Source organism: Larimichthys crocea, chromosome XIV (assembly GCF_000972845.2).
Source record: "Larimichthys crocea isolate SSNF chromosome XIV, L_crocea_2.0, whole genome shotgun sequence".
NCBI classification, from domain to species: Eukaryota; Metazoa; Chordata; class Actinopteri; family Sciaenidae; genus Larimichthys; species Larimichthys crocea.
This window is the reverse complement of record NC_040024.1, coordinates 7400613-7426795: the sequence shown is the minus strand read 5'-3', so window position 1 is coordinate 7426795 and position 26183 is coordinate 7400613. Positions and strand designations below refer to the sequence as shown.

Sequence of the window (26183 nt, the reverse complement as noted above, 5' to 3'; positions counted from 1 at the left end):
TAGTAATTATCATGATAAAAGTTAAAAATCTTTTATTAAACTATTTAGCAAGCCACGCTCGCACACCAGTAACATAAATGACAACCAATGAATTCTTACATGTTTATTGATATTATTACAAAAAATATACATGTTTATTATGTCATGGTCCTTTTTAAAAGTTACTATTTATAGTTGCATCTCCATCGTGCACACGCTGTTTAACAGTCTCTGCCATCCCTCAGGTGTTTCTCCTTTCTGTGACCTAAAAAAGACAAAGGATATAAAGAGACCACAATATACACGATCAAAAAACAAAAAAGAAGACAAAAACAAAATACAGTGTTGATACACCACAGATTATCTTCACTTCCATAAAACCTTGTTATGCAGATGACACCAGACTGTATATTTCTATGAAACCAAAGTGAATCATAAAAATCGATTTCTTAGGTGGAATAAACTGATAATTCATCCACGTTAACATAATTTTGATCAAATCAATTTTATTGATATACAGTTCAGAAAAAATATTTGTCATGTACAAACATCACAGTTTCAAGAGAAATCACACGTAGTTCGTATCAGCTACATTAAAATCATATACGTACCTCTTTTTGTCGTCTGCTCATTATCATATATAGCCACACATGGATCATCTACAGGGGCATGTTCATAGGCTGGAACAGATAACAATAACAACAAACATATTTCAACAGAATTAGTGTTTCCTACTGGAAAAACAGACATATGCATCAAAACCTAAATGCAAATATTATCTACAAATAAATGTTATGTATATAGCAACAACAACAGTTTATGTGTTTCTGCAATTAACTAAATATGCCTCATATTGCTTATAGAAAAACTATGAACCGTTAATTATAAAGTAGGCAGATCATTTCTTCTAACAAACAAAAGTACATTAACAAACAATTGCTCCATTGCCTGACTTGAATACACAACTGGTTAAATTGTATTTTTTCAATCACGGTATATCTGTAAGATTGATAATTATTGATAATTAATTAAATTTCCTTAATTTTATGATGAGGATTACATAAATACTTTGTTGGACATGTGAATCTAATAAAAGGTCCGTGGGAACAAGTCACACATGTGCTAGCTGCACTTTATTTGGCAACAACAAAGCAAGTTATGTTACGACTACAACTGCACGTATAAACTCGAAGCATGGTTATTTTTAAAATAACCTATACATATATACACATGTACAATCATACCTCTTTTCTTCTTCCTCTCCTCGTGTGTTGTGACGTCATCATATATAGTCACACATGGATCATCTACAGGGGAATGTTCATATGCTGGAACAGATAAGAATAACAATAATAAAAACATATTTCAACAGAAGTAGTGTTTCCTAGTGGTAAAACAGACTTAAATACAAATGTTATATACCAATAAATGTTATTTATATAGCACCTTTTGTACAGCTTGAAGTCCTTTACAGTAAAGACATTATATTTATTTAGAAGATTAAACTAGCTTTTGGTAAAAGGTATGAGAAAAGATTTCACACATATGATATCTGTATTTCATTTGGCCCTTGCAACAACAACAGAAATTATGTCACAACCACAACTATAACTACAAGAGTGAAGCCTGGTTATTTTAGAAAGACACTCTTGCTGTGGGCTTAAGCTCAACGCGAATTAAACACAGATCATGCCTAAATTAAATGTATTTGCATGTAAAGTCATGTACCTTTTTTCTTCTTCCTCTCCTCGTGTGTTGTGACGTCATCATAGATAGTCACACATGGATCATCTACAGGGGAATGTTCATATGCTGGAACAGATAAGAATAACAATAAAAACATATTTCAACAGAAGTAGTGTTTCCTAGTGGTAAAACAGACTTAAATACAAATGTTATATACCAATAAATGTTATTTATATAGCATCTTTTGTACAACTTGAAGTGCTTTACAGTAAAGACATTATATTTATTTAGAAGATTAGCTTTTGGTAAAAGGTATGAGAAAACACTTCACACATGTGATATCAACACGAAGATCAACACAAATTAAATTTATTTACATGAAAAGTTATGTACCCTTTTTCTTCTTCCTCTCCTCGTGTGTTGTGACGTCATCATATATAGTCACACATGGATCATCTACAGGGGAATGTTCATATGCTGGAACAGATAAGAATAACAATATAAAAGCAGTGTCTCCTAGTGGTAAAACTGTTGTCTCCAATAAAACTTAAATACAAATGTTATCTATTAATACATTTTTATTAATTTTTTATTATTTATATATTTCTTTCATATTTCATACAAGAAATGTACATGTTAACATGTACCTCTTTTCTTCTTGGGTTTTGTTACACAACCATATAAAGTCATGTGTTGATCATCTCCATTTGTATGTTCAGAAGCTGGAAAAGCTTAAAAAAAATAATTTTTACATTGGTTACAATGTTAAACCACTTTTCAACTTTAAGTTTCACAATAAAAATACTAATACTAATTAAAATCAAACAGACAAACAAACACGCAAAACAATATTTGATACACACCTATGTTAGATACTGTTTCTGGCATCTCAGAGGAAAAACATGCAGCTAGATGGCAGAAAAAATTAAGAAAGAGACAGAATTGAAGAACTAAGAGGAACTTGTTAGATTTTAATCCTTAAAAAAAGTTGAAAGTGGCTCAAACTGTGTTACAGTAAAGACGTATCTGTGTTTCTGATGACTGATTCTTCAACATGAATTATTTCAGGATAAAGTACTTTTTTGTACCTTTTTGTTTCCAACATTGAAGTATTCCCACCACCAAGAGTAGTACAGCCAAACACGAAATGGTGAAGACAACAGATAACAGGGTGGAGAGCTGAGGATGGGAAGTCTCTTGACCCAGTCGAGGTGTGGGACTAAAATATGCTGTTAACGTCACGAGAAAAGATGATTTCACAGTCTGTGAGTTTGTGCATAATGTTTCAGTTCCACCAACATTTTCACACTTCAAGAAAGAATAACAGAGTTATTTAAAAAAAAAACCTAACACTGTAAAAATGAACTATTTTGAGTTACAATTGCATTAATTTACTCGCTTTTTAAATCACAATTCTAGATATTCGAGTTCTAGAGTGTACTGTTAATACTGTACTGTTTTACCCCTCATGTACCACACAGAGGTGCTAACATGAGCCCTCAGCCTTGTTGGTCCACTGATGACCTTTCTCCTAGTGGCAGATTTGATAAAATGTACTGACAATATTATCCATTCTTACCAGAGGTTGATCCTTGTGGCTTTTGATGACTCCTTTGACTTTCTTTTAGCGTCACCCACAGAACAAAAAAATAAACGTTTTTTTAGAATTTCAAACCGAACTTTGTTGTTCCTTCTGTCACTGAAACCACGAAGGCCCACTAGCCACTTCAACTTATGCATATAGCATAATTATTGAATTTATGGTCAAAATTTGAGTTTTTTCTCTTGATAATTTAATAAGTAATATATTTACTGTTTTATAAGACTGTTATGTCTTACCTCTGACAGCCAGCCAGCTCCCTGCTGATTCCTCTCTTCCAGAGATTCTGCACTTGTAGAGTCCTTCATCAGACTTGGAAACATTGTGAATGGTCATCTCGCCTTTATATGTAACCATATTCATGTGGCCTTCTTTGATGAAATCAGCTGGCAGGTTGGAGGACGTTCCCTTTAATCTACAACGCAGAGTGACATTTTGTTGTTCCATCACGGGGAGAGCAGGACTCTCCAGGATTACACCACCACCTAAACAACAAGAAAGGAAATCAGTCATCAGAGCCAGTTCTGTAACTTTGTGATAATCAGAGTTTACCTCCTGTTGATCTGCACTGACCTGCTGTTAGCTGATGTTAGCTCAGTGTGTCAGCCATGCTGCATGGACTGTGAGCATACCTTTGATAGTGATGTTGACAGAGTTGCTTCTCCTTCCCCCCCCATCTTCACACCAGTATTCTCCACTGTGTGATACAAAGGCAGGTTGAATGTTCAAACATCCTGTCGATGTCTCCCATCGTGAAGTTTTAGAGGAACTCTTTCTCATCACTCTCCATTCAGCTGGTCCGTGACGCCCCGTACAGTTGAATAAGATGTGCTCATACTCAAAGAACTGCAGTCTGTTCGGAACAACATGAAGAAAAACTGCATCTGAGAGAAAACAAGAAATAGAAATAAGAGATCTCTTCCCAAATCTCATATCCACTCTTTAAGAAAACTTGCTGCATGCTGCGGCAACTCACCAGCTTCGTGAACGTAGTTCTGACCTTGAACAGTGAGCAGAAACAATACATCGATCACTGGAGAGACAAAAGAAGAGAGCAGTGCATCAGACATAGATAGTCTTTGTATGTGCAATTACTCTGAGTGACTGAAAAACACATGACATTAACACGTACAAAGACAGGTAAATTGTCTAAAATATAATCAGGCCCTCTGTGTGTGGAAACAGACCGAGTACTCACACAGTCCGCAAAGCGCTGTGACCGTCATGCTGTCTTGCCGCTGACTTTCTGAGCAGCAGACTGAAGTCGAGCTAAATATGAAGTAGGTGACGGTGTAGAGCTTCCTTTTCCTGTGCAGAGCAGAGGCCACAGCAGTTTATAGCTTTATAGCATATAGCAACTGTTTGGCAGGTCTTGTTTGCTCTGAAGAATAAAAATACTTTAATTCAGCTGATCATCAGTCACTGTTGATGAGTGTAAACCTGAACGACAGTGAAGGAAATTAAGACATTTACCTGATAACATAATCCTTTACTTTCTTCTGTGGCTCTGATAGAGCTCATAGTCGTGATGTTGTCAGGATAGAAAAAAAAGGGGGCATGCAATCTTGAGCCATTTGCTCTATCATCTGGCCATGTTTTAGCCTCCTGGGCCAACAGCCAAAGTTTTGGGGCTTCGGGTTTAGCCAGTGGATACCCAGAAGATAACCGATATCCAGGACAGGACTCTCTACAGTCCGATCATCAACACTCCAAGGTTGTAATTCAGCAAAACTGTTTACCTGCATCCAAGCAAAGCCTAGCTTAATATCCTGACGAATATATGACAAATATTACAAGTTACAAGTTTTATTTTCCAAAATCCAAATGTTACTTTTTAATGTGTTATTTCGAAATGTGTCTATTCAGAAAATGTTGATTTCTGTTAGTTTTCTCATGCTGGATGTCTGATTCTGTGATAGTTCTGTATTGTGGCTTTGTGATGCCTGACTGCGTAGATACAAGAAACACGTGATCGAAGGTTCAGCAGCTTTTAGCCTCATAACCAAAGTACGTGACCAAAGTTGTGTGTGGGTAAGCTGCCTCAGCTAAAACAAACCCATGGTGGCCTCTCTTCTCAGAGCTGTGGTTGCTCTGCACGTGGTCTGTCAGTGTTCAAAAAGTTAAAACGGACAGAGAAGACATACACAGATATAAATACGCTGACAGAAAGTCAAAGACTTGAAATATCTTGACCTGTATTTACCTTTCATGATATGCAGTGATCACAGAACACAGATCTACTTATGGAACTTTCTTTTTAATGTTTCTCTGCATGCACTCAAGCCAAGACATGAAATATGCTAATGAATCATTTTATGTATAAAGCAGCAGTAAAGATAATTAAACATACAAATCATCATGTCACAAACAAAGCATGGTTAAAATGGAGCAGACGTAACAGACTATGCAGGCCAACCACAGCTTGTTGCTCATTATTTGGTTTGTTCAGCTTTTCTTCTGTGCAGATTAGTCATCTGTAGAAATTTAAAAAGAAATGTTGTGGTTTGTTTTTCATATTGTTTTCACGCAGATTACTTAAATCTGTGAACATGTGCTTCATATATAGCTTTTTGACACATGTTTATCAAAGTATTGATTTTATCCTAAGCAGTTAGTTTTGGCAGTTGATGGTTAATGTTTTTACCTGTCTTTGTGACGTTTTCTTAAGACCAGCAGCAGCATAGCCACCCATACAACTGTGCCAACAGTCCTCATGAGGAAGTAGAGGAGAACAGGAAGTTGATCGGAACAGAGAGGGATAGGCTCTTGGTGAAATTCTGGAACAACAACGGTGCTGTTAGAAATTGTTATATATTCTCTATTGAGTTTACGGCGTTGTTTGAAATGTGATACCTAATTTCATCTAGGTTATCTCTCACCTTTGACACTCAGCCAGCTCTCCGGTGATTCTCCAGCTCTAGAGATGCACTTATACAGTCCTTCATCACACTTGGAAACACTGTTGATGATCAAGTTTCCTGTAGTGACGTTCTTCATGAGGATGCCATTTTTATAGACGGAAGCTGAGATGTTGGAAGGTGTTTTGTTTCTGCAACTCAGAGTCACAGCTTCTCCCTCCGTCACTGGAGCAACAGGAATGTCCAAGATCACAGAACCAGCTGAACAACATACATGATTATTGTTATCGTGAATGACAAGACCGTTCTTCATTCAAAGCCATACTACTAAAATCGATGATCACAATATTCTGTTGTTTGATTTGGAGGACGAGAGGCGAACTCTTTCAGGTGAATTGCCATTTCAATGCAAGTTAAGTCTGAATTAGTGAAATCTATATCCCTGAGTTACAGCATTACAAAATTCCTTCTTTGTTATTACACTTGAGTTGCAGCTAAATAAGGAAACACTGTCTGGTGAAAGAAAAAGACAGTTCTGCATAAGGACACAATAAAACATATTATTACTATCTGAATAATGCCAATCCTCATGTGGATGAAAACAGTCACTGTAAACCTACCGGTAACAGCGATGTTGACAGATTTGCTCGTCTTTCCATCTTTAGTCTCACACCAGTATTCTCCACTGTCCTCGACGTAAACATCTCTGATGCGGCATCCGGACCCTTCTGGAACTCCCCAGTTTGTACCACATGTGATATTTCCACTTGAGCTCTTTCTCTTCACTGCCCATGCCAGCGACCCATCCAACACCTCACAGTTGAAAGAGATGGACTGGTATTCAAAGTGCTGAAGTCTGTTTGGAATTACATCAGGACATCCTGCACCTGACAGCAACAAGGACATAAAAAAAGTGCTGCTGCATTAAAATCTAGAGAAATGTTGAAAAATCAAAATACACTAAATAGACATAAAGTGCATAGATATGATACAAATACAGGCATCACGCATAAGACAAAGCACTCGAATGCGTGCAGTATGTCAAAATATTTTTCTCTTGTGCATGTCTTATCATCACGTGAGTGTAAATGATGCCAAAGAGTGAAAGTTGGTGTAAAGCTGATTATTTTATACTCACATGCTTTCTGAGCAGAATAACTGTCCTGAACTTGCATCACCAGCAGCAACGATACACGTATAACTGTCAAGTGGAGAGTTAAACATTAGACATGCATCGGCTTAACATAAAATGACCTCTCCCTAATTTTAGCAGCTTCGTTGTAACTTAAATTAAAGCCCCATTTCGTAACAGATTGTAAATCCTGTTGAGTACAAGTACAAGTTTTTGATCTGCAAAGTTAACGCATAAATACATATAGACACTTTATACAGAAATGTACTGCAGTAGAAGACGAACGTTAAACAGTAATTACTATTATTATACTGTTGACTACTGCAGTACAACTGTATAAAAGGATTCAGACCGTCATCACATGAAACAAACAGACTTAGTACTCACAGAGAGCGAGAGCTGTGACCTCCATGGTGTCTTGCTACTGACTGTCTGAACGTAGGACTGAATTACAGCTGATGTTTCATGAAAACTTGCTCTTCCTGTGTGGCTTATGTCTGCGGTACAGAGGTGTCACTCTCTGCACGGCTCTTCCTGAAGCCTGAAGTCATGTAGAGGGTCCCTGTACTGATCTGCGTTACAGTATATGGCTTAAAGGCTCCTCAACCAACTCCAAACAAGTCATTTCATATATATATATATATATATATAGTATGTATGATGCATATACAACCCGGATTCTAAAAATCTACAAAACTTCATTAATTTATGAAAAACTGCAAACAGTCCAACAGTTTAAGAACGTTTATCAGCACGCAGTGAAATCTATGAATGAATTCATTAAATCTGCAATCTATGATATCATTAAACCCAGAGAAATCTCTGCACCTAAAGGGCAAGGCCCATAACCAACATTTAATGTTGGTAACCTTTGACCCTGCAGGCAGCACTGCATTAAAAACCACATGTATTTATACATGATTGTATCAAGGATACTACTACAGAGAAAATCTGGAAATCTTGGACGTTGTGTCTTCCAGGAAACATGTATGTTTTACAACTTTTCTGGAAGTGAGGTTGTAGTAGAGTAAGAAGCAACAAGTTTGTATCTTAAATTTAGGTATCTAAGGGAAAATACGGATTAATCAACATAGAATAGCTTCTTAAAGTATGAGTTGTTATATCTATCGCCTCTTGTTGTCGCTCTTTCTCACAAACACAAACAAAACTCAAGAGAAAGTAGTTCTATACTGCCCTCTGCAGTTAATCAGCCACTATCACAGCTTCTTACAGTAAATCTAAATCCACTTTTTGAGATGGGAAATTATATGTATAGTCACCTTATTACACTGTGTCATTAAGTTATTGTCTTTTCTTGAGAGAAAGTCATGCAAGGCAGATCCTCCAAACATATAAATACAACAGTCAGTAGCATTATTCTGTGGTTCTATACATGTCTCACCAAACGATGACATACATGTTTGCTGCTTAAACAATTTTGAGCTTTGTCAGCTGCTTCATGCCTTATTTCTTGCAGCATCAACAATCCTGTAGAGACAGTGAAAACAGCAAACAATCTACCAAAGGAACCTGAAGTAAGTGTGTCTCTGTGTGACAGTTGTGTCTCCTCCCTCTGCTATTTCATGCACGTCATGCTTTGCACACTGAACACTGAACTGCAGGGGGGCTGGGAGGGAGATTAACCACACCCTGCAATAAAGGACTTCACAGGACTGATACTTCATACTTGCTTTTAGGCCTCAAGATGTGGTGTTTATAGCTATGATTATATGTAAAAAATAGCAAAAATAACAAGGTAATAAGTTAGTTGATAAAGCGATAAGAAGATGACATACACATGTCACAGGACCTGACTATCTTGACAGTCTACTTTTCACTCTGCAGCGATAACGATCCTGTGACTGTCTGAGCCCTGAAACAGGTAGGTTATATTATATCTTTCAACAATTCCTTCTATAGATTTAAACAAATGGAAAGCATTAATAGAAATGTGTAATGAGAAAAGCTGGTGGCTATGATACTTATCAAAAAAGGTATTTGGGACATATGTTTTCACTGTTGCAAGCTGTTGTGGTCAGCGTTGATTCAACCTCATGAAGTGATTTTATTTTTGGAATACAGATTGTGTGAATTTGAATTCCTTCGTAGCGCAGGCAGACACATGGGGCTTTCTTATAACTGGTTTATTTGAAGCTTCTTTCTTCTAATCCGTGCAAACTAAACAGCACTGACAAAAATATAATGCATAATAGCTTAGCATAAACAATAACATGCACAGCATGTGAAATAACATTTACAAAATAAAATATAGACAAAACAAAACATAATACCTCGCTGGCTGCATGCTCTGATAGAATACAATAGTCTTTCAGTCTAACATTTGTGACGAGCATAAAACTTGAAACAGGGTGTAAAGGTCAATGGTAACGCCTTAATTGCTTGTGCCGGTGCTGTAAATAAAGGTGGGGCCACACATTTAATGTGACTATCTAAACTATTCATTTTATAATGACCAATACCTTCAAAATATGCAAACTAGTATGGAGTCATACCTTTTAAAATAAATCAGTGAAACAACTTGTTTTTCAGAACTTCATGATGACTCATCTGAAGGATGGACTCTTCTTTAAACGTCTGCTCACCGTTGTTTTCCTTCTCCTGACACAATGCTGTGCAGGTAAGCCACACACACAAAATATATACAGTATACCATGTAGGAGAATTTATTTTGCATGTTTTAAAAACTTTTTAAAACTTCTTCTGCTCAGGTCAGTCCCAAGTGGGTGGGCCGCCTCAGTCAGTTCTGGCAACAATTGGTGGTGACATAATTTTGCCATGTCACCTCGAACCTTCTGTGGATGCTTCAGGCATGACAGTGGAGTGGTCAAGACCTGACCTGGACCCCAGATTCGTCTATGTGTGGCGTGATGGTGTGGAACTAGAGAGTAAACAACATCCATCCTATAAGGGAAGAACAGCAGTGCCCATTGTCAACCTGACGCACGGAGACATTTCACTGAAACTCTCCAATGTGAAAATCTCTGATGAGGAAAAGTACAGATGCTTCGTTCCTACGTTGGGTACAGAATCTACAGTTGAGCTTGCTGTTGGTAAGTGAATCTACTGCAGTGCTCTTTGTAAGCGTAAGTACAACTAAATGTAATTTTCCCATGCATGTCAATGGGATGTGTAATAATGTTTGAAGTTTTCTGTAAATATCAGGTGTGTTTGAAAGGTGAGTTTAGGGGAGAGGAAAAAGAAGACTTTGGGAATGAGTCACAGCCCCAAATGAACAAGTTCGAACATTGTTCAGTTTCTGTAGCGTGACGGTGAGATAGAACATGAGATTGTACAGCACTGTCTCGGTTTACTGGTTGACCTACATTCCAACCCACATGTATGATCATGAGTTGGATTTGAGAAAGGACATAAAACCAAACATAAAACATAAAAATGTCTTATTGCTCTTCACAGCGGCTCTTCTGAAACCTTTTCTGGCATGTCTAACCTGAATGACACATCAGGGCAGATTCAGAACATGCTAGGGCGAGAAGGAACATGGTTCAGGAAATTTTGCATCTGGCCTCAGCTCAGTAAAATACTGTCATCAAATCAATGATCAAATGGGAAGTACATGAAGCCCAATAGGCTCTGTCTGAGCTTTATCTGGCTCGGACAGAGGTCATTTGTTGACATCTCTGGGTGTTACAGTTAGAGTAGACAGTTGTGGCTTCAGCATCAGTCTTATACCAATCTCTTTTAGATGAGAGAGAGTTTTTGTCATAAATGTTATTCATGCTTGGCTGGGAAAATGTGTAATTTTATATTTTTATATGATTTAGAAATGATCCAAAGTCTCCAACATTTATACTCTAGGTCAGTTCTATCCACCTGATATTAACTTTTTTATATTTTTGTAGGTGTCGCCCCATTTATAGACATCAGCTCTGAGAGGACCGACAGCAGTGAGGTGGTTCTACAATGTGATTCTAAAGGCTGGTATTCACAGCCTGAGGTGTTCTGGCTGGACGCTGAGGGAAACCTCCTCTCTGCTGGACCTACAGAGACAGTCAGAGGTCCTGATGACCTCTATACTGTCAGCAGAAGATTGACTGTGAAGAAGAGCGACAACTTCACCTGTAGAGTCCAACAGAAGAACATCAACAAGATGAGAGAGGCACAGATCTATGTTCCAGGTGGAAAATGAGTTCTGTATTCAAATGTTCACTGTTTTAGGCTCAAATCTCTGAGTTCTAATTGTTGGTGTTTTTTGTTTTATCATGACAGATGATTTCTCCAATGCTTCTAATCACATCATCATCATCAGCAGCAGCTTGGTTGTGGTTTCAATCATCGTTATTCTTGCAGCTGTCTTTGCACGGAGATGGAAAAAAAACAGTAAGTGTCATTTATTAACATTCAATGCCTTTGTTTTTACCAAAGATTCTTTGCTTTACATCAGGAAGCAACTTGTAACAACACAGACATTCATGTTTCTCAGAATTCTTCAGAAAAGGATGTTTTGAAGCAATTCATCCTGATTTGTTTTTGTTATTTTTTAAATGTCCCCTCAGAAATAAAGGAGAATGAAAGAGAAAGAGAGCGTACATTACAACGTAAGAAAGAATTGGAAAACCAAAGAGACAAACTGAGATTACAGCTGGATGGATTGAAGAGAGAGTGGACTGAAGGGAAATATGACAAACTGGTGTCAAGATACCAAGACGGTGAAGTACAGGACAACAAAACAAACCTGCACCAGAAAATAAGAGAAGTGGAGAAACATCTGAAGGAGACAGAAGAAGAAATAAAGACATTAGAGAGTGTGATTGAAAGAATGAAACCAGTGGAGACTAGACAACTGAAGATCGAGAGAGATGAGACTCAAAGAAGCTCACAGGATGAGAGCAGTCAGAGAAAAGAGAGTGATGAAAACACTGAGATGCTGCCTGCCCAGAATGCCCAAAACGTGACTTCATAAAACTGTCTAACTAACTCTGTCATCTCCGCTTATTGGTTATGAACAAACATAATCTTTGCATAAACCATAGGAATGTCAGGCCACATTTCCAGGTATGGAAACAAGCCAAGTGGTTAAACTGTTCCACTGCAATAAAAATAGAGACAGGAGCTTTGTTTTGGCTGAAGAGTTCAGATAAGGACGTGTGATGATGACATGAGAACTAAGGCATGCATTTAAAAATGAGCTGATCATTTTCTCTTTGTCACAAGTACACTTCTTCTGATGTGATTTAAACATCAGTGTGCATGTACAGTAAATTAATGTACAGTCCTGACTGTGGTTACATAACTTCCTCCGTTTATACAGAGTCTCTGCTTCAGTCGTGTCTCTGCTCTCAGTGACCTGTAAGATACACATTATTGTTTTTAAGCATTTTATAATAAGATAATGAGGACAAAAAAAAAATCATGTTTTACTGACCTTGTTTTTACAGTTGTTACAATAAAGGATCTTGTCATATACACATTTTCCAAATTTTGAATGAATCAAATGTTTGATTTAAAGGTGAAATTTGAAAATTATTGTTCCTATTATACAGCTAATGTATTTCATGTATTTACAGTTTATATCTTGCAAGAGCTCATTAAAACATGCTGTTGTTTAAGACTTCACACCAGTGTTGATCTGATTCATTTTAATTTGCCAATAAGGTTGGCTCTGATGATGCTTCCTTCATGACTGTATATACAATCATATGTAAATATTAGCACAATGTAAATATTGAACAATGATTTGCAGTTTTGTCTCTCTACTGTTTCATACACGTCAGGCTTTACACACTGAACACTGAACTGCAGGAGAGCTGGAGATTAACCACACCCTCTAATAAAGGACTTGACAAGAAAAACTTTAGATTTGGTACTTTAAACTTTTTTTAGGCTCCAGGTTCATACTTGGTAAGACGTGCCCCATGCACTTAGTGTATGAGCCTTTGGGGGGCGGCAGTGAGCTGGAGCCTTTTCAAAGTGATTAACTCTGTCTTCCGACTTATTGGTGATTGGTGACGTAATCTTTGAATAAATTATAGGAATGTCAACACAGATACCATAGAAAATTAAGACATAGCTACATGTGTTTGTTTGTGTGTTACTGTACATTTGAAATTATTTTATTAATATTGACATGTAAGTGTTTGGATCTTTTAAACAGACAAACAAAAATACAAACTCAACATCTTTGGTATGCAAAACTTGACCTTTACCAATGTAACATCATAACAACTGCAACTGTTATTCATTCACTTGTATGCAATCATGGGAAATGTTCAATACATTTATAGCACGTGATTATATAGACAGCAGAGTCAATGCGTCTGCTTGAGGTTAGATGGTAATTAACCACATTGAGCGTATTTAAACTCTGCAGCAGCTTGGTTTCTCTAACAGCATTTCGAGTCATGCGAACAAGCCGATAAAGTGGTTAAACTGTTCCACTATAATAAGAATAGACACAAGAGCTTTGTATTGGCTTAAGAGTTCAGGTAAGGACTTGTGATGATGATAGTCGTGAGAACCAAGGCAGGGCATTTTTCATCAACATTTTCAACATCAGTTTAAAACGACTACAGTGAATTAATGTAACAGTCCTGACTGTGGTTACATAACTTCCTCCTTTCATACAGAGTCGCTCCTTCAGTCAAGTGTCTCTGCTCTCAGTGACCTGTAACACACACGGTATTCAAAAATGACATCAGCAAAAACATGCTTGTGCTAACTTTAACTTCTAAACTCCCAAAAGTAACACATGTTTTCATCACAGAGAAAGTATTACCTCTTCTTTTGTCCGCAGTAGAAGAAAAAGTGAGTCTGTTTAACATGGATTTGCACTTTCAGAGGGAACTGCGATGAAAGAGAATTCAGTCAAATGAAATAACTTTTTCCAAACAGACAAGTTCCAACAAAATGAACAGAAGTAATTATTTTGTTTTTGGCTTCCGTAGATTCACATGGAATTAATTTACTGGACAAAGTGTTCAGCCTAAATTTAAACGTTTGTCAAGTCTTACCAAACCTCAAAGTATGGTAGACACATGACTCCACGGATTCATCCTCATCTGATGGAGACAGAGTGCGAGTTAAAGCTGAGACATGTATACGATCATGACATGTGGGTTTCTCTGCCCACATAATTACATCGTTTTTTTGTGTTATTGTGACATAAATCAATGTTTTATTGACCTTGTTCATAAAATTGTTACAATAAAAGAGTGCTTTGATCAATGGATCTTGGTATCTATACATTTTCCCATTCAAATGAGTCAAGTGTTTGATTCAAAGTCAAAATTTTATAATTGTTGTTGCTGTTGTACTATTAATGTATAACCTATTTCATGTATTTACAATTTGGCTCTGATGCTGGCTTCCTACTTCCTCAGAAGCTGCTACCCGGTGAACTGAGGGGCCCATCTCCCTGTTTCTGTCTGTGGGCTTCTCGTGTGGTTTTAGTCTGACATGCTGCAATAATCTAAATTTATCACAGGCGTCTAAAGCTTCTGAAACGGACACAGGCTGAGATGGTTTAAGAGCGCAAACATGAGCTTTAGTGGTCTGTGACGCTTTCTGTTTGTGACACCACAGTAATTTTCCGTAACGTCTGCTGCTGCAAAGATTAACCTCTCTAAAGGTCTATCATGTAGCATTCAGTGTTCATTAGAGTCACAAGTTAGTTAATTACCTCTTCTGTTCTTGGGTTCCTGGGTAGTAACATCAACATCGGTTGCCTGTTGTAGTTGAGCTTCACTAGTATCTGCAGACAAAAACATACAATTTAAAAAGTGTGTCACAGGTAGCACTCTCTGTTTGTCAGTTTCAAGTTGCATTACCGTTTTTCCTGGGAATAGTGACAGCAGCATATATTATATCATTTGCACCCGTCTCTGCAGACACTGAAACACAATAAATAAATAAAAAAATCAAGGTCACAGAAAAAGTAAAAACCTCTGTTCTTAAAAGCAGCAGGCAGTTAAATACTGAAGACATTTCATTACTGCTAATAGCTAAACTAAGCTACAATAGTTTTAATTTTAGTAGCACAAAATTAATAGAAAGGTACTAATGAACATAAATGTATGGCCCATACGTCTTCAAACATCAAACAAGTTACCACCTGCAGTACAATTATGCAAAAAAAGTTTCTCCACTAGAGACCAGAGTTTTTTTGTTTTGTTTTTTTAAAATGTAAAATGTCATGTGCAGTACATATCATGGTAGAAGAAACAAAAAACATTTTGTTCAACCTTATCCCTCGATAACAGCTATACTTTACTACTGTATCATGTTTGATGCCATGAAATGTCTTTATTTAAGTCAATTATTTTGTCTGTTGCTTGCCTGGTCCCTCCCACCTCAGATAATGATGAAGATATGATCGTTGGTGGATAATTACCTGTTTGTGGAGGAGAGGAGGTTTGAGTGTAGGCAAGAGAGGTTGAAGCACCTGTCCGAATTAAGAAAATACCAAAAGTAAGTGTGTTAGCAGGAGGACAGTCAGTGTAAATGCTCCTTGAAACTAATGTTTCTAAAATAACAGATGGTCTAAGGTCACTCAGTGAATCAAGTGTTTGAGTGTTTTGTACCTTTGTACCAATGGCAAAGTCCCATCAAAAACAGCAGCAGCAGAAAAACAGCGATGACTATCGAAATTAGGGTGTAGACTTGAGTGAAGAGGTTCTCACGATCATCTTTGTGGTGTGGGGGAAAAAACTACATTAAACATGCTGTATGAATATGACACATGAGATCTGAACGATATTTTGACATCAATCAAGGTGACTGAGTTTGGATTTATCAGGCCACAACTTATTTTCTAAGCAACTCATCCCTGTCTGGAACCATAAAATTAGAACAACAATTCAGACATAGTAAACAACATAATCTCATATCTCACCTGTGACAGCCACCAAAGTGTCGTTTGATTCTCCAACTCGCCTAACTGATCAATAATTAATTAAACAGGTTATCAATCACGTTGCAGTAGGAACGGGAACTTCCATGTGAATGTGGTGAATATTGTGAATGTGAATATGATTTGGTTCAGTTTGTTACACACACAACAGTTTGGATCAAGTGTGAGGATATACATGCTCCAGGAAAGCAGCAGTACAATTACATTTACTAAGGAGAATGGCACCTGATGACTACTTAATACTCTCTTATTTGACTGCAGGCATCATTTTTAATGCACAATGAGTCTCACCTCTGACAGCCAGCCAGCTCTCTGCTGATTCGTTAGTTCCAGAGATGTGACACTTGTAGTGTCCTTCATCAGACTGGGAAACATTGCGGATGGTCACGTTTCCTGTAGAGCTGCTCCTGATGAGGACGCCATCTTTATAGAAATCAGCTTTAAGGTTTGAGGTCGTCTTGTTTCTGTTTCTGCAGCGCAGAGTTACATCATCTCCCTCCATCACAGGTAACGCAGGACTCTCCAGGATCACAGAACCAGCTGGTCAACAGGTGGTGTTTAAATATTTCATGTATTAAATATTGAATTGTTAAAATCAATGAATCAAAATATAAATTGACAATTCTAATCAAAATGGTCGGTGTATACGTGAAATCAGGGAACAGCTAACATACCATATGCAACACTTTGGCTTGTCTAGGTCTTAATGAAATAACATCTTTAGTGTTTTTAAGTTTCTATGCATTGAACATACCTGTCACTACAATGTTTACAATGCTGCTTGTTTTTCCTTCAGCTTGACACCAGTATTCTCCGCTGTCTCCTGCGAATGTAGATGTAATGTTGCAGGATCCTGTTTTCTCCCATTTGACATTACATATAGTTTTCCTGCCATCAAACTTCCTCATCACTCTCCATTCAGTCTCATTGAAAAATGACAGTTCATCACAGTTTATAAAGACAGACTCGTATTCAAAGAACTGCAGTCTGGACGGAACAATACGAGGAAAATATGCATCTGAGAAAAAAACAGAGAGAAGAGAAATATTAAAATATTTTCTTTTCTGAATGAAATATAAATTTACCATTCCTGTAAAATGATTTTAACATATAACAAAAAGTTCCAAAGACAGAATGATAAACTTTAGTATCTTTGTCTAGTGTTTTTTCAGAAGTAGACATAAAATTGTAATAATGATAATAATGATGAGATTAAAATGTAAAAGTCTGTCTTTAAATCCATGGGAGACCCACAATTTTAAATGTAAACTTAAAATACTAAATTAAACAAATTACAAACACAGTATTTTAAAGTTAAACTGGCTCACCGGCTTTGTGACAGTCGCTGTGCTGGACTTGTGCAGACAGCAGCAACACCAGTACAGTTAACACTGAAGAGACAAGACATCTGCATATTAGACACTGATGCTATTTAATACAAAGTCACATCTGATCGCTGAACAGTTACATTTCTGATCAGTGTAGGGACAGCTGATGTTAAATGTATCATGAAAAGCTGCGCAGACAGATTCAGTACTCACACATTCTGATGCAGAGAGCTCTGACCTCCATGTTGTCTTGCTGCTGACTGTCTGATCATCAGACTGAAACACAGTTAACATACAGTGTAGCCGAGCACTTCCTCTTCCTGTGCAGCTTATTTCTGGTGGCCGAGGCAGCAGCTCTGAGTTTCTCTGTGAGACAGAGCTGCACTGACGTAATTACAACGGACGACTTGTTATAGATAGCAGTAGAAAACTTTTTATTAAAGTTTTGTTTTCATATTGACAACCATGATAAGTATCATCTAACATGAATTTTGAATTTTTTGATTTATTGCATGTTGCCATACAAATGTTGATGTTAGCAACTGTAGAAAAACTGAAGGTAAAAAAAGGTAAGGCCTTAGGTTAAAGGGACATTCACACATTATCTCACTACAGTTGGAGGTGGTGGAAGCACACAGCGTTTGGCTGGTGGACTTTGTCTGTTCAGCCTGCTTTCCGCTTTGGTTGGGCATGTCAGTATTTTTGTTTTAATAAAATGTTTTACTAGAGAAAACACGTTACAGCCTATTTGTAGGAAAAAATTAGCCATCGTAGTGACTCCTACAGATCTGTTTGTGTTGGTGGCCTTTAGTACACTAGTACTAATAGTAAACTATCTTGTGTTTATCAGTTAATTATTATTTTTTAAGTATGAAAATATCAGTTACAAATCTCAACATGTGGTTGCTGTAAGAGACAGGACTGCACAGAAACAAAGTGAGTGACAGGGCAGAAGGTCATCGGAGGGGATGTGAGCTTGAAACTGAAAGTTTGCTTTAAACAAACACAATCCTGTCTGTACATGTACGTGAACACACAAATGCAACACAAGGCAAAGGAAAATGTAGGCGGGGCAATTGTCTAGTGTAACACACAACACAGCAGATGTAGTAAGAGATGCAGATGTAGTAAGAGATCGATCAACAACACTAAATAACCAGCTACATTAGTTTTCAACTGTAAAAAGTGGTTTGAGGGTTCAGTGATTCATGCGTGTTCTTGTTGATTTATTATAAGACTAGAACAAAGTAAAGCAAAAGAAAAGTGTGTAAAAAAAATATTTTTTTAATTTAAATTATACATTTATGAGACTTTTTATTCTAAATGACTTCAATATGATCTGTATCAACTTCACATAACACATTCTCACTCCTAACTCGTTAAAAAAAACTTGATTTAGACACAAAAACTACATGTTTGGGTTAAAATAAGTAGGTAATAAAAAAGTCAGTTTTGATTGTCTTCATCCACCCCAACCTTGTTCTTTTGCTCTTTATAGCACATCACATGACTTCAACTCAGAACATTACACCAGACACTGACCAAGCTGCTATATGTGACATCCCTAAACGTACTAAAGTTCATGGTAAATGTAACAGATTGTGGATGACTGACTGGTTGTATGATGTAATTTTTTAAACCTCCTCTCTCCTTCAGTCAAGTTTCGTCACTCACTGTGACTTATAAGACACACAGGCTATACAAATTGTGCTGATAACATTATATTAAGTCTAAAAAAAGTCCTGCCTAATCAACTGTATAATAAACGGCATCCTCCTGTGGTGATAGTGAGCAATAATTGGTTCTTGCAGAGGGAACCGGTGTTCTGCCATAGCTGCATCTGAGTCCTGTCATGAAAACAAATTAAAATATGTTAGTTACATCAAAGGACTTTTTATTGGAATTCATTTTATCTTAACTTCCATGAAGTTAATTAATCGGACAAACTATTGCACATGCAGTAAAACAGGATTTGATTGTTTGTTGAGTCTATCTATGTTCTAAGTCCTAAATGAACCTAACCAGGTTTATGAACGTTATGTGAATAAAGGAGTAACATTTCTAGTTTTACAGTAACAAGTTAATTACCTTTCTGTCCTCTGGGTTCAGTGACAGCAGCATGTTTGTTCTCTTGTGGTTCAGCTACATTGGTCGCTGCAAACAAAGACATACAAGTCCAAAACTGTTCATCTTCGACAAGTTTCTAAACTTAAATTGGTAGTTGAACGCATTGAGTTATTTTGTTCATTTAGTACCTTTCTGCTTCATATAGTTAAGTCCCATCACCAAAAGCAGCAGAACAGTCACAAGTAAAATAGTGACAACAATCCAAACAGAAGTCCCTTCTTGGTGTGCTGGAATAAAAAAACAAAACAAAAAACAACTAACATTATGACAAAGGGGCAATAATGCTGCAGATGTAGATTTATTCCTACATTCATCAAAAATATGTTAGTGGAGACCAAATGTTTTGATTTCCACCAACTACTGAGAAAAACAAATCTCTCTCATTAGTGGCTAAATGTTTGGATGGCTACAAAATTCTCAATTCAAAGGTATATTATATTTTGTATTGGGTCACCTCTGACAGCCAACCAGCTCTCTGCTGATTTGCCAGCTTCAAAGATGTTACACCTGTAGAGTCCTTCATCAGACTTAGAAATACTGTGAATGATCATCTCTCCTGTAGTGGTGTTCTTGATGAGAAGGCCGTCTTTATAGAAAGCAGCTTTAAGGTTTGAGGTCGTCTTGTTTCTGCAGCGCAGAATGACTTTGTCTCCCTCAGTCACCGGAAGAGCTGGACTCTCCAGGATCACAAAACCATCTGAGGAAAAAAAAAAAAGCTCTCTAAAGAGTGCATTTCACCACTACATTACTGATGTAGCAGAAGAAAAACAAGTTAAAGTGTTTGCTGCTTCTGGCTAAATGTAGTCTTTAAATCTTTACGTCTTTACATATCTGAAATACAACCACACACACACAAAGGGCTCGTCGACATGCAAAGAAAAGATGGTGGATGGTCAAGTTGGAACACTGCCTTAGTTGGTAAGATAAACTGGCTAGCCGCCCTGATGGTGCGAACACCAGTAGGTTACAAAATATATGAAAATATATTCTACCTAATACAAAATGAGTTGCACACGTGTTACCTGTCACTGTGATGTCCACGACGTTGCTTTTCTTTCCCTCAGCTTCACACCAGTATTCTCCACTGTCAAATGAAAAAGCAGTTGTTATGTTGCAGGGTCCTGGTGTTTCCGGTTTGCTCTTACATGTTGTTGTGGTTTCCTTCATCTTCTTCATCACTCTCCATTTGGTCAAGTCATTGAAAAATCCGTCACAGTATATAAAGACAAACTCGTGTTCAAAGAACTGCAGTCTGGACGGAACGATATGCACAAAAGCTGCATCTGAGGAAGAAAAATGAGACGAAACTTTGAAACGTGTACTCAGTAGATAAAAACAGTTTAGTGTAGCTGTACTTTGTGAGAAATAGAATGTAAAATTATATATACTTCTTCTTTTATTAATCTCTTTCCATAATTGCCTAAAGGCACTTAAAATGTTTCAGTTCTCTATTGTTTCAAAAATATTTTGATGCACAAAAATTTGAAAAGTGTTTTTGTTATAATGAGAGATGAGTTTCATTGACTTACCTGCATTGTGGGAGTAGCTGTGCTGAACCTGTGCAGGCAGCAACAACACCAGTACATGTATCACTGGAGGGACAAGAGATCTGCATTTCTGTTTTGTGTAGATTCATGTTATTCTGCTTAAAATGAACTCCTATAAATTTTATTGTAAAGCCACATTACATTTTCTGTCAAGATGCAGTAATCTGAAACAGTCACAGTACTCACACAGTCTGATGCGGAGAGCTCTGACCTCCATGTTGACTTTCTGCTGACTGTCTGAAGATGGAGCAACAGCTGAGCTATAGTATGACAAAGTTGAACACTTCTACTTCCTATGCAGCTTATTTCTGGTGACTGAGGTGACAGCCTCTCTCTGTATGACAGAGCTGCTCTGAGAAAAAATACCTACGTGGTCTGAAGCCTGTCTGAAACAAACCACAATTTATACTGTCTGCATTTTCATGGCCAAAAAAAAAGAAACTTTCTGTTGTTATATGTTTTATACCTTCATATGTGTTTTTGAATTGACATTGTTCCTGAAGCTCCAGCACATGTATCTCAATGGAAATGGGTCATTGTAGCAACATTGTCGGTTGCCATAGCGCCAGCCTTTAACACTTTATGATGCTAAAACAAACAAAAACAATTTACAAATAGAAATTTGTATATGTGGTGATTTTAATGTTACAAATTAATATGACAGATGACTTTAAGTCACTATGAACTGGTAAAGCTAATTGAGCACAGTGTTGAGGTTAACTTTGCAGGTTCCCACGGTGAGATCTGGAGCAGCTCTTTTTGTAAACAGCCCCTACAGGCATGTGAACACGTAGAGCAGACAGACCACACACTTCAAAATAGACTCTGATGCTGCGAGATGGCTGAAGACCTCACCCTAACCCTAACCCCTGAAGATGGCTGAAGACGAAGGCTGATGATAATAATACTAATCATGATGGTAGTCTATTTTTAATGCAGTGTGAATGCTTTGCTTACAGTAGCAACTTTACAGCAACATTTGAGCTGGTTAGAGCGAGTCTTACATTTAAGATGTAACACTACAGTATATGAACAGTAGTAGGGGCAGCAGTATTGCAGCTATGCTAATTGACTGTACGAGCCAGCTCACAGCCTTCAGTGACCACCCCTATGTGTCTTTGACTTTCTTCCGGTGTACACATAACATGATGTAGGAGATCTTGAAGCAGGATCTCTCCTCCATTTTTCAGTTAGATGACTCTGCTGTCTGTGATCTGTAAGAAACACAGGATGACAATATATCTGAGTAAAAGACACAACAGAGCTGCCACTTCAATAAATCTTCAACAAGTTGAGTACAAATTCTTAGACATGTAAAGCGTGTATTCTCACCGGTTTGTTTGGAAGTGGAGGTGTTGAAGAAGGGATGTGAAGTTAAAGGCCCTGGTAGAGTTAAGGAAACACAGAAATAAACTTAAATGTGAACATTCATCTCAAGCAACCCAGGCTCAGGAATTATTAAACTGATCACAGTTTATTCCCTAGAGGGTAGGCGTACACTGTTTTCTCGGACAAAGGGGCACCAGGACTGCCTCACAGTCAATCACCGGAAGCATTTTGATATTGGATACCGGAGCTAACTGAATACCATTATGGTTAGTTTCAGACAATGGAGGCACTTCAGTTAAAGCTACAAATGTATAACATGAAGTCCCAGAAAAAGCAAATAATCCTTGGGTTAAGATTACTTCACATTTCCACTTAATTGAACTTACAGAGGGAAAACATGCTAATCTTTCTTCTTACCAGCTTGTTGGGAAGCGAAGGTGTGGAAGAAACGACGAGAAGTTGAGGGTCCTGGGAGAATTAAGGAAAGACAAAAATAAATGAAATGCACTGGGCGTTGATCTAACAGGAAATATGGCGGAGTTTTAAACCTTCATGAATACAGTATATTTCTGTACCTCTCTTTGCTGCAGTGATGTAGTATTATCGCCAACCCCAGAGCCAACAATAAAACTGTTCCAATAATCCGCAGCGCAATGAAGCCATGAGGGTAGCAATCGTGGGACGGATGATTGCTTTCATGAAGTTCTGAAAAATAAATGTTAGTTTTAATTAATACAATATTTCATAGGATGTAGGCTCTGTATTCTCTTTTGGTTGCTGACTTGGATGGACAGTCATTGAATTAATTCAGTTCACTTAAGTTAAACAGCAAAATCTTATCTTTCACCTCTGACAGCCAGCCAGCTCTCTGCTGATTCGTCAGCTCCAGGGATGCTACACTTGTAGAGTCCTTCATCAGACTTGGAAACACTGTGAATGATCATGTTTGTTGTTGAGCTGTCCCTCATGAGGAGGCCATCTTTATAGAAATCAGCTTTAATGTTGGAGGTCTTGTTTCTACAGCACAGAGAGACGGTATCTCCCTCCATGACAGGATGAGAAGGACTCTCCAGGATCAGAGAACCAGCTGAACAACATCACAAAGAATATTATTCTTTCAGTTTTACACTCAGACTTAAAACATTCAGATTTATTCAACTTTAAGCAACATTCTGCAACTTTTGTACCATGAAATAACTACTATTACTGGAAAGTAAAATAACTTTTCTGTATTCTACTTAGTCTTTTGTAATAATAATAATAATAATAATAATAATAATAATAATAATAATAATAATAATGCAAGTACTGGATAATAATTATACTAGTTGCTAAACCCACCAGTGACAGTGATGTTGATAGGATTGCTTCTCTTTATGTCTTGATATTCACACCAGTATTCTCCACTGTCCATTGAGAAGCTACTGGTGATTTCACAAGGTCCTGACGACTTTAAAACACAAGGTCCAACAGCTCCCTTGATCCTCCTCATCACTCTCCACCCAGTCAGTCCATCCAGTCCTTCACAGCTGATGACAATCGACTCGTATTCGAAGTATTGCTGTCTGTCAGGGACAACCTGAGGAAAAACTGCAACTGAGAGAGAGAAACAGAGAAATAGATCCATCAATTTAAAATGGCCTGACGTACCTGAACAAAAAGTAACAGTTAATTTATTAATTACACAAAAACTTGATTACTAAATGAACTTTTTTATGTGCAATGATAAGCATTAAAAGCAAAATACATGTGTAGGTTTCTGAAAGTTTGAAATCCTAAAATCTGATTTTGTGTTTAAAGCAAACTGCTTCAGGATTGGCAGAGAAATGTCATAAACATTTGGAGAGAAGCATAACTAATGTGTGAATCTTAGGCTGCAACTTACCAGTTTTCTGAGAACAACTCAGGGGAACTTGTGCAACCAGCAACAACAATGTGGCCGTCACTATAGAGACAAAACAATATGTTTTAGACTGGTGATTTTGTGTGTAATCAAGAGACAAAACAATATGTTTTAGACTGGTGATTTTGTGTGTAATCAGTATTATCAACATAAAGTTTGAGCTTAGCTTGACATAGCTAACAATACTCTGTATTACTGAATCATGAATGAGGGGCATGTACTGGAACAAGTATTACACTTTTGCTGTATATGCTCTATCCTATATGTGACAAGTGGATCCAATGTGATATCCAAATTAACTTCTTTCTTCTGCCTTTCTTCCACCAATTTATCACAGGGAGAAAAAAATAACGAGGCTAAGACCAATACATTTTGATATGTTTTTCAAAATATATCAGATATAATGTATACATGAGTTTTTGAGACAGACTCACTCAGTGTGATGAAGACAGCTGTGATGTCCATGGTGTCCTGACGGCTGCTGACCGTCCATGAATCAGACTGAGTAACGGACGGCCTGACACGTTCGTGATATTTTCTATTCCTGTAGGTTACACTTTCTCTTCCTGTTGTGGCTGAGACAACAATGGGTTTGACCTTTCAATTCCAGTTTGTGGTCTGGTACAGTAGTTCTGGGGGAAAGTACATCTTGCCAGAGAATAAGACATTGGTATTAATGCAGCTAACAAATATTGAAGCTATAGGTAGACAATGATTAGCTGGGTATGTGAGTTGGGATGAATTAGGGTACAAACACAGGATCAAATCGGGATTCTTGAACCAAGCATGGTCAGGTTGCATTGACTTGGACTTTACTTTTTGACGATGGTTGAACTTGATCTTATGGACGACAGGATATAAGGCTGGTAGAGCATTGTAAAAGGATTCCTGTAATATTGTTACATTTACTATGTGAAGTGTTTTCAAGTGTTTAAGTGTTTACTGTGGCCATAATTTGATGCTTCAGATGGCTGCAGACTTGGAGTCCATATTTTTAAAATGGGTATACTCGCGCTCTGCATGTGAATGCATGAATGGACTAGATGTGCATTCTAGAAGAGAGCATTCTTTAGGTGATACAATATTGCCCTCAACTGGATTTTCTACGACTGTTGACTACTCACTATGAAAATACCCTGTTCCAGTTTATAACACAACACACATACTTCTACTGTTATTATTCTATTATTATACTTCTACTGTTATTAGTAGTTTAATTCATAAAAAATGACTCTACAAGACGTTTGTTCTTAAACTTGAATGAATCAGTTTCAGTAAATGAGATGAACCTCACATGCAAACACACAAAACAAACTAATCATAAACTGAGTGAGATGGAGGAAAGTTAACACAGATACAATAAAGCGAATTACTTTATCAGAGGACTTTGACCATTTAGTTTGTTTCCTTATGAGTTGCAGTATCTCACTGGTGTGCACAACAGGTAAGCACACGTTTTGTTTTGTTTACACTGACGTTTTTGTCTAAAAAGATTTTGTTTATTATATATCAAATTGACTATTTTAACAATTCTTCTATTGAACTTCTAACTGAGACCAATTGCAGAACTTTTGGTGAGTTTATACAGGTAGAAGTGTTAAACAACAGGTGGTAGACGCTCTGCAAGTCATCGAGGGAGTGGAAACATGTTAGCTTGTTACTAAATTACAGAGCCTATATGAGTAATAAAACAGTACAACTATTTTGTTTGGTTGCAGTAAGTTGTAAAAACCAATAAATACGATGGTGGAAAATGTTTTCTAATGATAGAATGCATATGTGATTCGTTTTTGACAGGCCGAAAATA

General features: G+C 37.3%; 4 protein-coding genes across 6 annotated transcripts; 1 reads left to right on the top strand and 3 right to left on the bottom strand.

Annotated features, from left to right (window-relative positions):
• Positions 1–134: 134 nt before the first annotated feature.
• Positions 135–4307, bottom strand: LOC109142973 (uncharacterized). The gene is made up of 12 exons (XM_019278549.2): positions 4266–4307; positions 3898–4149; positions 3505–3750; positions 3245–3286; positions 2754–2894; positions 2529–2573; positions 2313–2396; positions 2059–2142; positions 1708–1791; positions 1224–1307; positions 591–659; positions 135–244 (listed from the first exon to the last, which is right to left on the bottom strand). The coding sequence occupies exons 2-12, from the start codon at positions 4043–4045 to the stop codon at positions 201–203; spliced, it is 1071 nt and encodes a 356-aa protein (XP_019134094.2). The 5' UTR covers positions 4046–4149; positions 4266–4307; the 3' UTR covers positions 135–200.
• A 1324-nt stretch (positions 4308–5631) lies between these two features.
• On the bottom strand, positions 5632–7693 carry LOC109142974 (sialoadhesin-like). The gene is made up of 6 exons (XM_019278550.2): positions 7643–7693; positions 7262–7324; positions 6744–7010; positions 6145–6384; positions 5910–6042; positions 5632–5739 (listed from the first exon to the last, which is right to left on the bottom strand). The coding sequence occupies exons 1-6, from the start codon at positions 7665–7667 to the stop codon at positions 5736–5738; spliced, it is 732 nt and encodes a 243-aa protein (XP_019134095.2). The 5' UTR covers positions 7668–7693; the 3' UTR covers positions 5632–5735.
• Positions 7694–8911: 1218 nt separating this feature from the next.
• LOC104937482 (butyrophilin subfamily 3 member A2) lies at positions 8912–12850 on the top strand. The gene is made up of 6 exons (XM_010753714.3): positions 8912–9137; positions 9806–9893; positions 9985–10326; positions 11137–11412; positions 11504–11614; positions 11791–12850. The coding sequence occupies exons 2-6, from the start codon at positions 9812–9814 to the stop codon at positions 12195–12197; spliced, it is 1218 nt and encodes a 405-aa protein (XP_010752016.3). The 5' UTR covers positions 8912–9137; positions 9806–9811; the 3' UTR covers positions 12198–12850.
• Positions 12851–13326: 476 nt separating this feature from the next.
• LOC113747579 (low affinity immunoglobulin gamma Fc region receptor II-like) lies at positions 13327–17752 on the bottom strand. 3 transcript variants are annotated; one of them, XR_003463705.1, is made up of 12 exons: positions 17684–17752; positions 17471–17533; positions 16897–17160; positions 16434–16682; positions 16125–16169; positions 15814–15918; positions 15624–15674; positions 15061–15123; positions 14913–14984; positions 14250–14292; positions 14010–14077; positions 13327–13898 (listed from the first exon to the last, which is right to left on the bottom strand). XR_003463705.1 is itself a non-coding variant. In XM_027287612.1 (12 exons), the coding sequence occupies exons 1-11, from the start codon at positions 17712–17714 to the stop codon at positions 14049–14051; spliced, it is 1020 nt and encodes a 339-aa protein (XP_027143413.1). In that variant the 5' UTR covers positions 17715–17752; the 3' UTR covers positions 13327–13898; positions 14010–14048. The 3 variants fall into 3 exon arrangements, 2 of the variants coding, with proteins under 2 accessions (XP_027143413.1, XP_027143414.1); XM_027287612.1 differs by having other exon boundaries at positions 14245–14292; XM_027287613.1 differs by lacking the exon at positions 16125–16169 and having other exon boundaries at positions 14245–14292.
• Positions 17753–26183: the final 8431 nt, after the last annotated feature.